At 49.4% G+C, this 13,093-nt stretch overlaps 1 protein-coding gene across 6 annotated transcripts in view; it reads left to right on the top strand.

Annotated features, from left to right (window-relative positions):
• STXBP5L (syntaxin binding protein 5L) overlaps nucleotides 1–13,093 on the top strand; it is a 376,217-nt gene that overhangs the window by 150,413 nt on the left and 212,711 nt on the right. For all 6 annotated transcript variants that reach the window (XM_068270954.1, XM_068270953.1, XM_068270957.1 and 3 more), the window contains exons 3-4: nucleotides 9,328–9,409; nucleotides 11,645–11,745. In XM_068270954.1, coding sequence (XP_068127055.1) covers nucleotides 9,328–9,409; nucleotides 11,645–11,745 — 183 coding nt within the window. The remainder of the gene's footprint in view (nucleotides 1–9,327; nucleotides 9,410–11,644; nucleotides 11,746–13,093) is intronic.

The raw sequence follows: 13,093 nt of genomic DNA, 5'->3' as shown, positions 1-13,093 counted from the left end.
TATGGATTGGCTCAGAGGGGCTGCCTCAGAGAAGCGGGAGGAGAGGTGGATGAGGTGGGCAGCAGAGGTCAGTAGGAATTGGCAGAGAGGGGCAGCATCAGAGGAGCGGGTGGAGGGGTGAATGAGGCGGGCAGCAGAGGTCAGTATGGATTGGCTCAGAGGGGCTGCCTCAGAGGAGCAGGAGGAGGGGTGGATGAGGCGGGTAGCAGAGGTCAGTATGGATTGGCTCAGAGGGGTTGCCTCAGAGAAGCAGGAGGATACAGCAGAAGTCAGTAGGGATTGGCTCAGAGGGGCTGCCTCGGAGGAGCGGGAGGAGGGGTGGATGAGGCGGGCAGCAGAGGTCAGTATGGATTGGCTCAGAGGGGCTGCCTCAGAAGAGCAGGAGGAGGGGTGGATGAGGCGGGCAGCAGAGGTCAGTATGGATTGGCTCAGAGGGGCTGCCTCAGAAGAGCGGGAGGAGAGGAGGATGAGATGGGCAGCAGAGGTCAGTAGGAATTGGCAGAGAAGGGCAGCATCAGAGGAGCGGGTGGAGGGGTGGATGAGGCGGGCAGCAGAGGTCAGTAGGGATTGGCTCAAAGGGGCTGCCTCGGAGGAGCGGGAGGAGGGGTGGATGAGGCGGGCAGCAGAGGTCAGTATGGATTGGCTCAGAGGGGCTGCCTCAGAAGAGCAGGAGGGGAGGGGTGAATGAGGCGGGCAGCAGAGGTCAGTATGGATTGGCTCAGAGGGGCTGCCTCAGAAGAGCAGGAGGGGAGGGGTGGATGAGGCTGGCAGCAGAGGTCAGTATGGATTGGCTCAGAGGGGCTGCCTCGGAGGAGCGGGAGGAGGGGTGGATGAGGCGGGTAGCAGAAGTCAGTAGGGATTGGCTCAGAGGGGCTGCCTCAGAAGAGCAGGAGGGGAGGGGTGGATAAGGCGGGTAGCAGAGGTCAGTATGGATTGGCAGAGTGCTGCTGCCTCGGAGGAGGAGAAGGAGGGGTTAGAGGTCAGTATGGATTGGCTCAGAGGGGCTGCCTCAGAGGAGCAGGAGGAGGGGTTAGAGGTCAGTATGGATTGGCTCAGAGGGGCTGCCTTAGAGGAGCAGAAGGAGGGGTGGATAAGGCGGGTAGCAGAGGTCAGTATGGATTGGCTCAGAGAGGCTGCCGCAGAAGAGCAGGAGGAGGGGTGGATGAGGTGGGTAGCAGAGGTCAGTATGGATTGGCTCAGAGGGGTTGCCTCAGAGGAGCAGGAGGAGGGGTGGATGAGGCGGGTAGCAGAGGTCAGTATGGATTGGCAGAGTGCTGCTGCTTCGGAGGAAGAGGGGTGGGTGAGACGTCTGTAAAAGGAAGCAGTGTACATCAGCTGTACGTGGAGGACAGACGGCCATCAGTAGACATGGCCAATGAGATGCAAATGTGGAATGCGGGAAATGGTTATATAAAAGCGCCTTGACTGCAATTTTCTTAATTTCCTTTTTCTCCATTTTTTGAGGCCTTGTATAAGCAGACAGAGGCGCCAAAAGGATAAAATATTCTAAAATGTTTAAAATGCGAGGAGGCAGAGGTGGACTTACCTCCTCCAAGCAGACACACACCAGTGTTGGGTATATTCAAAACAACAAAAATGTATTTATATACTCCAGAAAATGCAAGTGCAACACGTTTCGTGGGCATCTCCCACTTCATCAGGCAATAGAAACAGAGCATAAAACTCAAATAGGTCTGGTGCAAAGCTAAGCGCCTCTTAGCGCTAACAGAGGCACTGAGCTTTGCACCAGACCTATTTGAGTTTTATGCTCCATTTCAATCTGGAGTATATAAATACATTTTTGTTGTTTTGAATATACACAACACTGGTGTGTGGCTGCTTGGAGGAGGTAAGTCCACCTCTGTCTCCTCTCATTTTAAACGTTTTAGAATATTTTATCCTTTTGGCGCCTCTGTCTGCTTATACAGTTCCTGAGTCCACCCCTGGTGGAGGGGTGTTGCCCTTTATCTCCTATCTACAGAGAGCGACTTCTTAATCCTGAGTGAGGACATGTCTAATCTCCTCACCTGCTGATAGAGTGGTTACCTGGACGGTAACCTATGTTTGTGAGTATAAATAGATACTTACTTGTCATATCCACATACCAGTGCATACCACATAACAGTGCATACTACATATATCCACATACCAGTGCATACTACACTATATTGGGCTCTCGGTGTCTATTCTGTATTTTTTTAGGCCTGTTCTTCTGGATTTCACGATAATCTGACTATGGAGTTGACTACTAAGCCCATTTTTGGGCTTGGCACGGCTTGGCATCTGCATTGGCTGCTTTAGGAAGTGACCAGAAGAATAGGAGGGGTGTGGTCAGCAGAGGAGAGGCATGTTATAGCTGCTGTTTTGTTCACTCTACGGATTGACCAGGAAAGTGGGAGCAGTGTGGCCAGCACAGGAGGGACCATGGTATAGCTGCTAGCTTCTGTTTTGTTACTCTAGGGAGTGACCAGAAGAATAGGGGGAGTTTGGCCAGCATAGGAGAAGTATAACTTCTGTTTCAGTTACTCTAGGGAGTGACTAGGAGAGTGGGAAGGGTATGGCCAGCATAGGAGAGACGTGACATAGCTGATAGCTGCTGTTTCGGTTACTCTAGGGAGTGACTAGGAGAGTGGGAAGGGTGTGGCCAGCATAGGAAAGGCGTGGCATAGCTGCTAGCTGCTGTTTTGTTACTCTAGGGAGTGACCAGAAGAATAGGGGGAGTTTGGCCAGCATAGGAGAAGCATAACTTCTGTTTAACTTACTCTAGGGAGTGACTAGGAGAGTGGGAAGGGTGTGGCCAGCATAGGAGAGGCGTGACATAGCTGCTAGCTTCTGTTTTGTTACTCTAGGGAGTGACCAGAAGAATAGGGGGAGTTTGGCCAGCATAGGAGAAGCATAACTTCTGTTTAACTTACTCTAGGGAGTGACTAGGAGAGTGGGAAGGGTGTGGCCAGCATAGGAGAGGCGTGACATAGCTGCTAGCTGCTGTTTCGGTTACTCTAGGGAGTGACCAGAAGAATGAGGGGTATGGCCAGCATAGGAGAGGCGTGGCATAGCTGCTAGCTGCTGTTTTGGTTACTCTAGGGAGTGAGCAGAAGAATATGAGGGGTATGGCCAGCATAGGAGAGGCGTGGCATAGCTGCTAGCTGCTGTTTCGGTTACTCTAGGGAGTGACCAGAAGAATATGAGGGGTATGGCCAGCATAGGAGAGGCGTGGCATAGCTGCTAGCTGCTGTTTCGGTTACTCTAGGGAGTGAGCAGAAGAATATGAGGGGTGTGGCCAGCAGAGGAGAGGCGAGGCATAGCTGCTAGCTGCTGTTTGGTTACTCTAGGGAGTGAGCAGAAGAATATGAGGGGTATGGCCAGCATAGGAGAGGCGTGGCATAGCTGCTAGCTGCTGTTTTGGTTACTCTAGGGAGTGAGCAGAAGAATATGAGGGGTATGGTCAGCATAGGAGAGGCGTGGCATAGCTGCTAGCTGCTGTTTCGGTTACTCTAGGGAGTGAGTAGAAGAATGGGAGGGGTGTGGCCAGCAGAGGAGAGGCGAGGCATAGCTGCTAGCTGCTGTTTTGGTTACTCTAGGTGGTGCGCAGACTAGGAGATTGGGAAGGATGTGGCCAGCATAGGAGAGGCGAGGCATAGCTGCTAGCTGCTGTTTCGGTTACTTTAGGTAGCGACCAGGAGAATGGGAGGGGTGTGGCCAGCATAGGAGAGGCGTGACATAGCTGCTAGCTGCTGTTTCGGTTACTCTAGGGAGAGACTAGGAGAGTGAGAAGGGTGTGGCCAGCATAGGAGAGGCGTGACATAGCTGATAGCTGCTGTTTCGTTTACTCTAGGGAGTGAGCAGACTAGGAGATTGGGAAGGGTGTGGTCAGCATAGGAGAGGCGAGGCATAGCTGCTAGCTGCTGTTTCGGTTACTCTAGGGAGAGACTAGGAGAGTGAGAAGGGTGTGGCCAGCATTGGAGAGGTGTGGCATAGCTGCTAGCTGCTGTTTCGGTTACTCTAGGGAGAGACTAGGAGAGTGAGAAGGGTGTGGCCAGCATAGGAGAGGTGTGGCATAGCTGCTAGCTGCTGTTTTGGTTACTCTAGGGAGTGAGCAGAAGAATATGAGGGGTATGGCCAGCAGAGGAGAGGCGTGGCATAGACAGGGCCGGTTTTAGTGACAATGGGGCCCCAGGGCAAAATAAACCTGGGGGCCCCCCAACAGCCATATTGCGGCTGTATAGCGATCCCTGGCCAATGCGTTGCGGCTGCGAAGGGGTGTCCAGGGAGTCCATACGTACTGCGTCTGGAAATTCATTGCTTTTTCTTTTGATATATGTAAAATTACACTAGCGTTAGGTTTGCTACTAAAACGTTACATTTACCACGTTTAAAAGTATAGTTTTTTCCTTTGAAACTTTATAATCGATTTTCTCAAAAACTAAAAGGTCTTTTTGAAAAAAAAAAATAAAAAAAAAATTCTTCTTATTCCCAATGATCTCCTTAAAGTAATACTGTACGGGGGTCGGGTGAAAATGAACTAAACTTACCCGGGGCTTCTAATGGTCACCCACAGACATCCTGTGCCCGCACAGCCACTCCCCGCCTCCGTTTTACGTCTGGAATTTCAGACTTTAAAGTCTTAAAACCACTGCGCCTGTGTTGCCGTGTCCTCGCTCCCGCAGATGTCACCAGGAGAGCACTGCGCAGGCCCAGTATGGTCTGTGCCTGTGCAGTATGCTCCTGGTGACATCAGCGGGAGCAAGGACAGAGCAACGGAAGCGCAGTGGTTTTCAGACTTTAAAGAGACACTGAAGCGAGAATAAATCTCGCTTTAGAGCTTATATATAGCAGGGGCATGTGTGCCCCTGCTAAAACGCCGCTATCCCACGGCTAAACGGGGGTCCCTTACCTTCCAAATCCCCCCCCTGCAAAATCCACGACCAATTTGGTCGTAGATTTTGCTGCTGTTGAGGCAGGGCTAACGGCTGCAGCCCTGCCTCTCAGCGAGTCTATCAGCGGTGGATCTCCGCCTCTCCCCCGCCCCTCTCAGTGAAGGAAGACTGGGAGAGGCGGAGATACGCACTGACAGACCCGCGTGGAGGCAGGGCTGCGGCCGTTAGCCCTGCCTCACCAGAAAGAGATCCCCGGGCACCACGGAGGGGATTTGGGGGGGTAAGGGACCCCCGTTTAGTCGCGGAATAGCGGCGTTTTAGCAGGGGCACACATGCCCCTGCTGAATATAAGCACTGAAGCAAGATTTATTCTCGCTTCAGAGTCTCTTTAAAGTCTGAAATTCCAGAAGTGAACCGGAGGCGGGGCCGGAGCATCAGTGAGTGGCTGCGCGGGCACAGGATGTCTGCGGGGGTCCATTAGAAGCCCTGGATAAGTTCAACTCATTTTCCCCCGACCCCCCCTACAGTATTCCTTTAATATATTCTGCAAATTTGGGGTTTTTAGCATTTAAAGAGAGTCTGAAGCGGGAATAAATCTCGCTTCAGACCTCAGAGTTAGCAGGGGCATGTGTGCCCCTGCTAAAACGCCGCTATCCCGCGGCTTAACGGGGGTCCCTGAACCCCCAAATCCCCTCCGTAATGCGGGGGAGCGCTTCCTGGTTGGGGCAGGGCTAACCGCCGCAGCCCTGCCCCACGCACGTCTGTCAGCGCGTATCTCCGCCTCTCCCCCGCCCCTCTCAGTCTTCCTTCACTGAGAGGGGCGGGGGAGAGGCGGCGATGCGCCGCTGATAGACGCGACTGGAGGCAGGGCTGCAGCCGTTAGCCCTGCCTCCAGGAAGCAATAAATCACGACCAAGTCTGCGACCAAGTGTCGCAGTGGGGGGTTTGGGGGTCAAGGGACCCCCGTTGAGCGGCGCTATTGCGGCGGTTTAGCAGGGGCACACGTGTCCCTGCTAACTATGAGCTCTGAAGCGAGATTTATTCTCGCTTCAGAGTCTCTTTAAGGAGGCTTTGCTATTAACCGTTAAAGTTGGCGGGTTTTTAAATGTATATATATATTTTTTTAAACTTTAAAATCGATTTTCTCTAAAACTATAAGGTCTTTTTGAAAAAAAAAATTCCTCTTGTAGCCACTGGGGGCCCCTACAGGCAATGGGGCCCTAGGGCAATTGCCTCCTTTGCCTCTATGGTAGCGCCGGCCCTGGGCATAGATGCTAGCCGCTGTTTCGGTTACTCTAGGGAGTGAGCAGAAGAATATGAGGGGTATGGTCAGCATAGGAGAGGCGTGGCATAGATGCTAGCCGCTGTTTCGGTTACTCTAGGGCAGCCATGGGCAAACTTGGCCCTCCAGCTGTTAAGGAACTACAAGTCCCACAATGCATTGCAGGAGTCTGACAGCCACAGTCATGCCTCATAAAGGCAAATGCATTGTGGGACTTGTAGTTCCGTAACAGCTGGAGGGCCGAGTTTGCCCATGCCTGCTCTAGGGAGTGAGCAGAAGAATGTGAGGGGTGTGGCCAGCATAGGAGAGGCGTGGCATAGCTGCTGTTTCGGTTACTTTAGGTAGTGACCAGGACAATGGGAGGGGTGTGGCCAGCATAGAAGAGGCGTGGCATAGCTGCTAGCTGCTGTTTTCATTACTCTCATGGCTCAGTTGAAATAATTATTTCTGAATGCTTCGCTGCCAGTACAGTGGTTACAGCACGGGAAACGCTGCAGTCATCAGCAGAGTGTTTCCTGGATCTTGGAAAAATGCCTGTAAGCTGCTTATGTGGCTGATTGAAAAGGTGAATTATGATGCTGTAAGGTGACATGTCCTCTTGTCCTCCCCACAGTATTCAGGATAAATAATGATGTTCTATTAACCTCAGGGTTAGATGTCTATGCATAGGAGATGGCCTTTCAGTATAGGTACATTAATTAGGTTAATAATTAGGTTGGTACATGTCCTGTGTCCAGGGGGATGGACTCAGAATAGAGACAAGGGCTGATCTCATCACTCAACCGCCATAGGCTTAAAGAGGACCTGCGCTGGCAAATAGAAGCATTCAGAATACCCACCTGTAATTTAATTTACCCAGTTTCAGCATCACAAACACTTCCATAATTATATATTGCTGTATATTGGTGTGTAGCTCGCCCTGCCAGTGATGCTTAGCCTAGCCTGTTTAGCTATGCAGAATTCTCCTCCCAGAGCATTCTGGTAAACCAAGTATTTTTTCCTACTGGCTTTGGAACATGGAGTAAACAAACATTGCACAGAGATGCACCTGACAGCAGTAAAGATTTCACCTCCTGCGATAAATTTCAGAATGAAAATCAGAGAGAGAAAAGATCTTACAATAGGCAAACACTGATTAAATAATTTATAGAGTACTGTAGTCTTTAATAAGTAATTTTCACTACAGTTCCTCTTTAAGGTGCTTATAAATGGTACAATCTTTAGGAATGATTTTATATTTAGATCATGTGATAAGATTGATCTGGTTTGTCGATACACACTGCAATTTTTGTATCATCGGATCTGATTTGATGAAGTTAAAAATCATCAATGTATACTATTTTTTTTTAACCGCTTCCGGACTGCGCTGATTGAAATCTACGGCCTGTTGGGCACCTGTTATCTCTGCCAGGGCGTAGATTTCAATCATTCCCTTTGCATGCTCCCTCCTCTATCGCCGATCACGCTACTCTCTCCCCGCTGCAGCCCCCTCTCTCTGCCCATCAGTATGACAGCAGAGCTCACTGAGCTGGTCAGGATCTGATTTCATAGGCTGCTGACCTTGTGATCACTGTGAGACAATCCTATTGGCTCACAGTGATCACAGGGTCAGGAGCTCTGTTGTCATAGTGACGGCAGAGCAAGGAGGCTACAGCGACGGGAGAGCGACAGCAGCAGCAGGTTCATGTGGCGTGATGTCTGTAAGCTCGTTTTTTTTCTTCAGCCTAAACAAACATACTGTCATCAAGTTACATGAGTTATGTTAATTAGAATAGATAGGTAATATAATCTCTTACCCACCCTGTTTTAAAAGAACAGGCAAATGTTTGTGATTCATGGGGGCTGCCATCTTTGTCATGGGGGCTGCCATCTTTTTGGTTGAAAGGAGGTGACAGGGAGCATGAGACACAGTTCCAACTATCCTGTGTCCTGATCACCCCTCCCAGCTGCTCACGCTAGGCTTCAAATGTCAAATTCAAAATGTAAGAAAAAAAAATTTGCACCAAAACAGCAGAACGAGAACATCAACATCAGAAATCCCATCATGCTTTGCACAGCATCAGGGGAAAAATGGGCAGTTTTCTTCTGTGCAGCTAAAAATGAGGCTTGTATAAGAGAAACAAAGTTCTGATGCCGTGAAACTGTTGAAGAAACACCAGGCCTTTTCAGTGCTGCTGAGTCGATTTTTAGTCTGGAGGTTCACTTTAATGCTTGTACGGAAATGGTTAAAAGAAATTCCCATTAACAACTTTTATTGTTAACTATATGTTTCCAACATTAATTTGTGGTCTAATTTTTTTACCTTGTCTATTTTTAGTCATGTATATGAACTGGTAAGGTATTACAGCCCTAAAACTCTTGTCTGGCAGAGAATAGCTTTTGAGAGCAGGGGATAGATAACATAGGTCAGCAGTTCATATATATTAGCTTTGGCATACTTCAAACACTGTGTCATCGAGCAGATGCAAAGAAAAATAAAAAACTTAAAAAGTAGATTTAAATATCAAATAATACTGTAGGGTATCTCAAAAAGTCATGTTTAGGAGAAGGAAGATAGATCCACTTGTTAATCATAGCAGTTTAGTTTAACCTCAGTATTCCTTTAAATTTAAACCAGAGGTATTTATCAGTATTAATAAATAACAAAAATGTATTAATGTGTGAGCAGTCCGTCAGGGGTGTGATGGGGGGAGTATAGAAAGGGCCTGTTATGTGCAGGACTGATAACCCTGCAGCCAGAGCCGTCATCGCTGACCTTTCCCTCTGCTGTATTCCCGGTTGTGGGGAGACAGGCCTGTATGTCTCTGCGGTTTATACTGACAGCGGCTGATGCCAGCGATGCCTCTGTGTCTGCAGCTCAGGGAGGACAGCACGCAGGTCACAGTGATGGATGTGTCAGCTCAGATGACATTTTCCATGACGGCGGATTCCCCGCACGGCGGCCCCTGAGGGGAGTCCGGGGACATCCGTCCTCCCTGCGCTCTGCATATGGCAGCTGAGTGTAGCCTCACGGCGCTGTCCTTCTCCCGGTGCTGACCGAGGACGGGTAGTGCTCCAGCTGGCACTCTGAGGGGGAACGCCATGCCGCTTACATAATTATGACACTGACAAAGTTAATCGCTTTATAATTGTTTACCAGTAAAGTTCCTTAACCGTGGATTGTCTCAGATTGGGTCGGCCGGGCGTGGATTGCCATTGCCAGCATGACAGCGGTGCAGCCGTCCTGCATCTCCAGTTCCTCATCAACGAGGTGAGTGACAATACTAACCCCCTCTCTGCCGCTCCCCCGGGGGGCGCTGTGCTGTGACTTGTCCTCCTCACACAGCTGTCACAGCCAGCGGCCTCCTATTTCTGCTGTGTCAACAACGAGGAGGCAGCATGTTTATGATTCATTTATTCTGCAACGATGCACAAAACTCTCACCACACAATCTTCAGGTCTTGTATTATGTCTGTATACTCAAAATAAAGTCATCGGAAAGCATTTTGTTTTTCATTTGTTTTAATACCCTAATTCCCTATAAACTAAACAAGCCTCGCCCACAGCTTCTCCAGAGAGCCTTGGCACTCTGAGCCTTAGTAGCAAGGGCTTATGGGAGCTCAGTCTGGGCAGCAGGAGGAGGTTACTAGCCAGAGATTCCAGAGGCAGAGGGGAGGAGGAGAGGGGAGTGAAGTTTTCACAGGCTGAGGGCTGGAGATGCAGATCATCTTGCCTGTGTGTAATGATGACAAACAGAACATGGCTGCTCTCATTGGCCTCAATTCACTAAGATCATGCTGGAGATAATAAGGCAAGAGAAAACTTACCTCACACAGTGAGAGAGTTATCTTATCTCTTCATTCCTTAAGTTACCTCCTCTGTAGTTAATTTACCTCCCCTGTAGGTATTTTCACACGCAGTTAATTAACAGCCTGTCTTTAACTCTGGAGTTATTTTAAGGATTGGAGAGTTAACTTAAAGACAGAAGAGTTAACTTTAGGTTTGCCTGAGGTAAAATGTTGCCTGAATACTACATGCCTTATCACCATGGTAACAACTCTAGGAAGACAGGAGATAAGCTTAGTGAATTGAGGACATTGTATCACAGGAATAAATAATCATAAACTTTTGAAGCTGTTTGCAGCTAGATTTGCTGTGTAAACTTTAGTTAAGATATATAGACAAGGTACTTGTTATAGTTAATTTTTCATCTCGGAGGCTGAGTTGACCCAAGAAATAATTAAGGCCTCTTTCCCACCATAACTATTACTGTGTTCCTCAGCAAATATGAGGGCCGGTACACACTACATCTGCTGAGGGACATGGGGAAGCACAGACCCGTATGTTACTGTGCTACAACCCACAAACCCTACTTGCAATGACTCTTTGGACAGTGGATGCTTTGCCATAGATTGACTCCCATCGGTCAAATGTTTCGACCTTCATTTTAGAGCACTTAAAGAGGAACTGTAACGACAAAACGGCCCCTGGGGGGTACTCACCTCGGGTGGGGGAAGCCTCAGGATCCTAATGAGGCTTCCCACGCCGTCCTGCGTCCCTCGGGGGTCTCGCTGTAGCCCTCCGTACAGCCGTGACGCAATATTTACCTTCCTGGCTCCTGCGCAGGCGCTCTGATGCCTCTCGGCGCCGAAGTAGGCGGAAATACCCGATCGCCGTCGGGTCTGCTCTACTGCGCAGGCGCAAGTTTCCGGCGCCTGCGCAGTAGAGCGGACCCGACGGAGATCGGGTATTTCCGTGTATTTCCGTGCCGAAAGTCGCCACAGCGCCCCCGCTGGAGCCAGCAAAGGTAAATATTGAACTGACAGTCGGCTCTGTCGCCGGCTGTTCGGAGGGCTGCGGCGAGACCCCCGTGGGACAGAGGACGGCGTGGGAAGCCTCATTAGGATCCGGAGGCTTCCCCCACCCGAGGTGAGTACCCCCCAGGGGAGGTTTTTGTTGTTACAGAGTCTCTTTAAAGGTCCCGACACTTGGGCTGCTTTAAAATGCAAACGTCAGCCTGGGTCAAACCTCCCGAGCTTCTCTTTTGGTCCCACTAACAAAAGGCTGTCCATCTCCAGTCCTCAAGGGCCGAGGTCCTCACATAGTTTTGGCACAGCTCCAGTTAATTGATGGGACTGAATCAGGTAGGGTGTGGCTCATCAAGTAGAGCACATTCCTCAGTCTTTCCTAAATCCTGGCATGGATTTGGCCCTTGAGGACCGGAGCTGGACAGCCTCGCGCAGGCCTGGAGAATATGCTCCATGTTCATCCAGGAAGTTGTCATTCTCTCATTAAATCACCAGGAAGCCAGGTTCCGGCACAGATATACTCACCTCAGCAGTGCATTGTGCGGACTGTGATTACAGGACTTATTGACATTTCAGGAATGGGGATCCGATGCTGTGAGATATTGTTTGGGTTACGCTATGAAATAAAGTTCCGTCGTGTTTTAAGTAAATCTGTAAAATGTTGCTAATGTGGTGATGTGGGGTCTGTGTGTTGGCAGGGTGCCTTGGTCACTGCATGTGCCGATGAGACGCTTCACTTGTGGAACCTGAGGCAGAAGAGGCCGGCCGTGCTCCACTCCCTGAAATTCAACAAGGAACGGTAAGACCCCCATCCTCTGCTAACCCCCCTTCTTTACTCAACAAATATAATGGGCACAGGAGCCTCTTTACTGAGTCCAATACTGTACATGTTATAACATACTGTGAATACCAATACATCATTGTAACTACATGGTAAGGTAAGGAACCTCTGTTGACCCTGTGTTGACCCTGGCACCAGTGTGGATGAAGACCTTCTAAGAGCAAATGGCGATCTTCACCAGAGAATCCCGCAAGGGTCAAGAAGCCACCACCCCTAGTGGGCAAGGGTCACAGTTCCTCCTATTGCCCACCAGTGACAGAGCGAACAGGAGGGCCTGCAAGATAGATGTACAGGCAGGTAGCCGCAGGTCTGTGTCCAGGAGATGGAGTGAAGATGAGACAAGGATCAGGGCAGATTGCAAACAACTGGAGTCAGGATCTGGCAGGAGGTCATCAAGTGTAGTCAGCAGTCAGGTGGGCAGGAATCAAAAAGAAGTCAGGGTCACAACAGTAAGGAAACTGTAATGTAACTATACATTAAAGTGGATCCGAGGTGAACTTTTACTCATTGCATTATTGTGTTCCTTTCCTATTGTTTATAGGGCATTCCTCAAGCCAAATACTTTTTTGTTTTTGTCTTAATACTCTAATTCCCTATAAACTAAACAAGCCACGCCCACAGGTTTTCAGAGAGCCAAGGCACTTTCAGACAGTAGCAAGGGCTCATGGGAGCTCAGTCTGGGCAGGAGTAGGGGGAGGTGTTACTAGCCATTGATTTCAGAGCCATAGGGAAGGAGGAGGGGGGATTAGGTTTTTTTCACAGGTGAGTGCTCAAGATACAGAAAAAGCCTGCCTCTGTGTAATGTTTACAAACAACATGGCTGCTGTCATTGTATCACAGGAAGAAATAATCATGTTCTATTAAAGCTGTTTGCAGCTAGATTTGCTGTGTAAACTATCTAAACTTTATATAAGATATATAGACAAGTTACTTGTTATATTTAGTTTTTCATCTCGGATCCACTTTAAGGCTGTAAGGGCCCGGAGACAGCGAGCACACCCTGAAGCTGTGAGGTTACAGGAGCATCGGTCAGAGGGGGTCTTTTAAAGTTTTGTGTGTGCATAAGGACACACAGCCCATTTATCTGCATGTATGAACCTTGTACACAACTTAACATGTCGTGCCCATGGAACATGGCCAACAGTATGGATGCAGCCTGGACAATGCCAGGAAGGTAGTATGTGATACCACATCACAGGTAACAATAACCAAGCATTCTCTGTAGAAGGGCCCTGACCAGCAGCATGCCCTCTCCTAAGTGCTTTTACCTCCCTCCCAATGGGCGCCAGTTCTCCCTGACCCGGCA

The sequence above is a fragment of the Hyperolius riggenbachi genome, chromosome 2, assembly GCF_040937935.1.
Source record: "Hyperolius riggenbachi isolate aHypRig1 chromosome 2, aHypRig1.pri, whole genome shotgun sequence".
Taxonomy (NCBI): domain Eukaryota; kingdom Metazoa; phylum Chordata; class Amphibia; order Anura; family Hyperoliidae; genus Hyperolius; species Hyperolius riggenbachi.
Note: the sequence above shows the minus strand (reverse complement) of the source record. Positions and strands in the feature narration are given on the sequence as shown.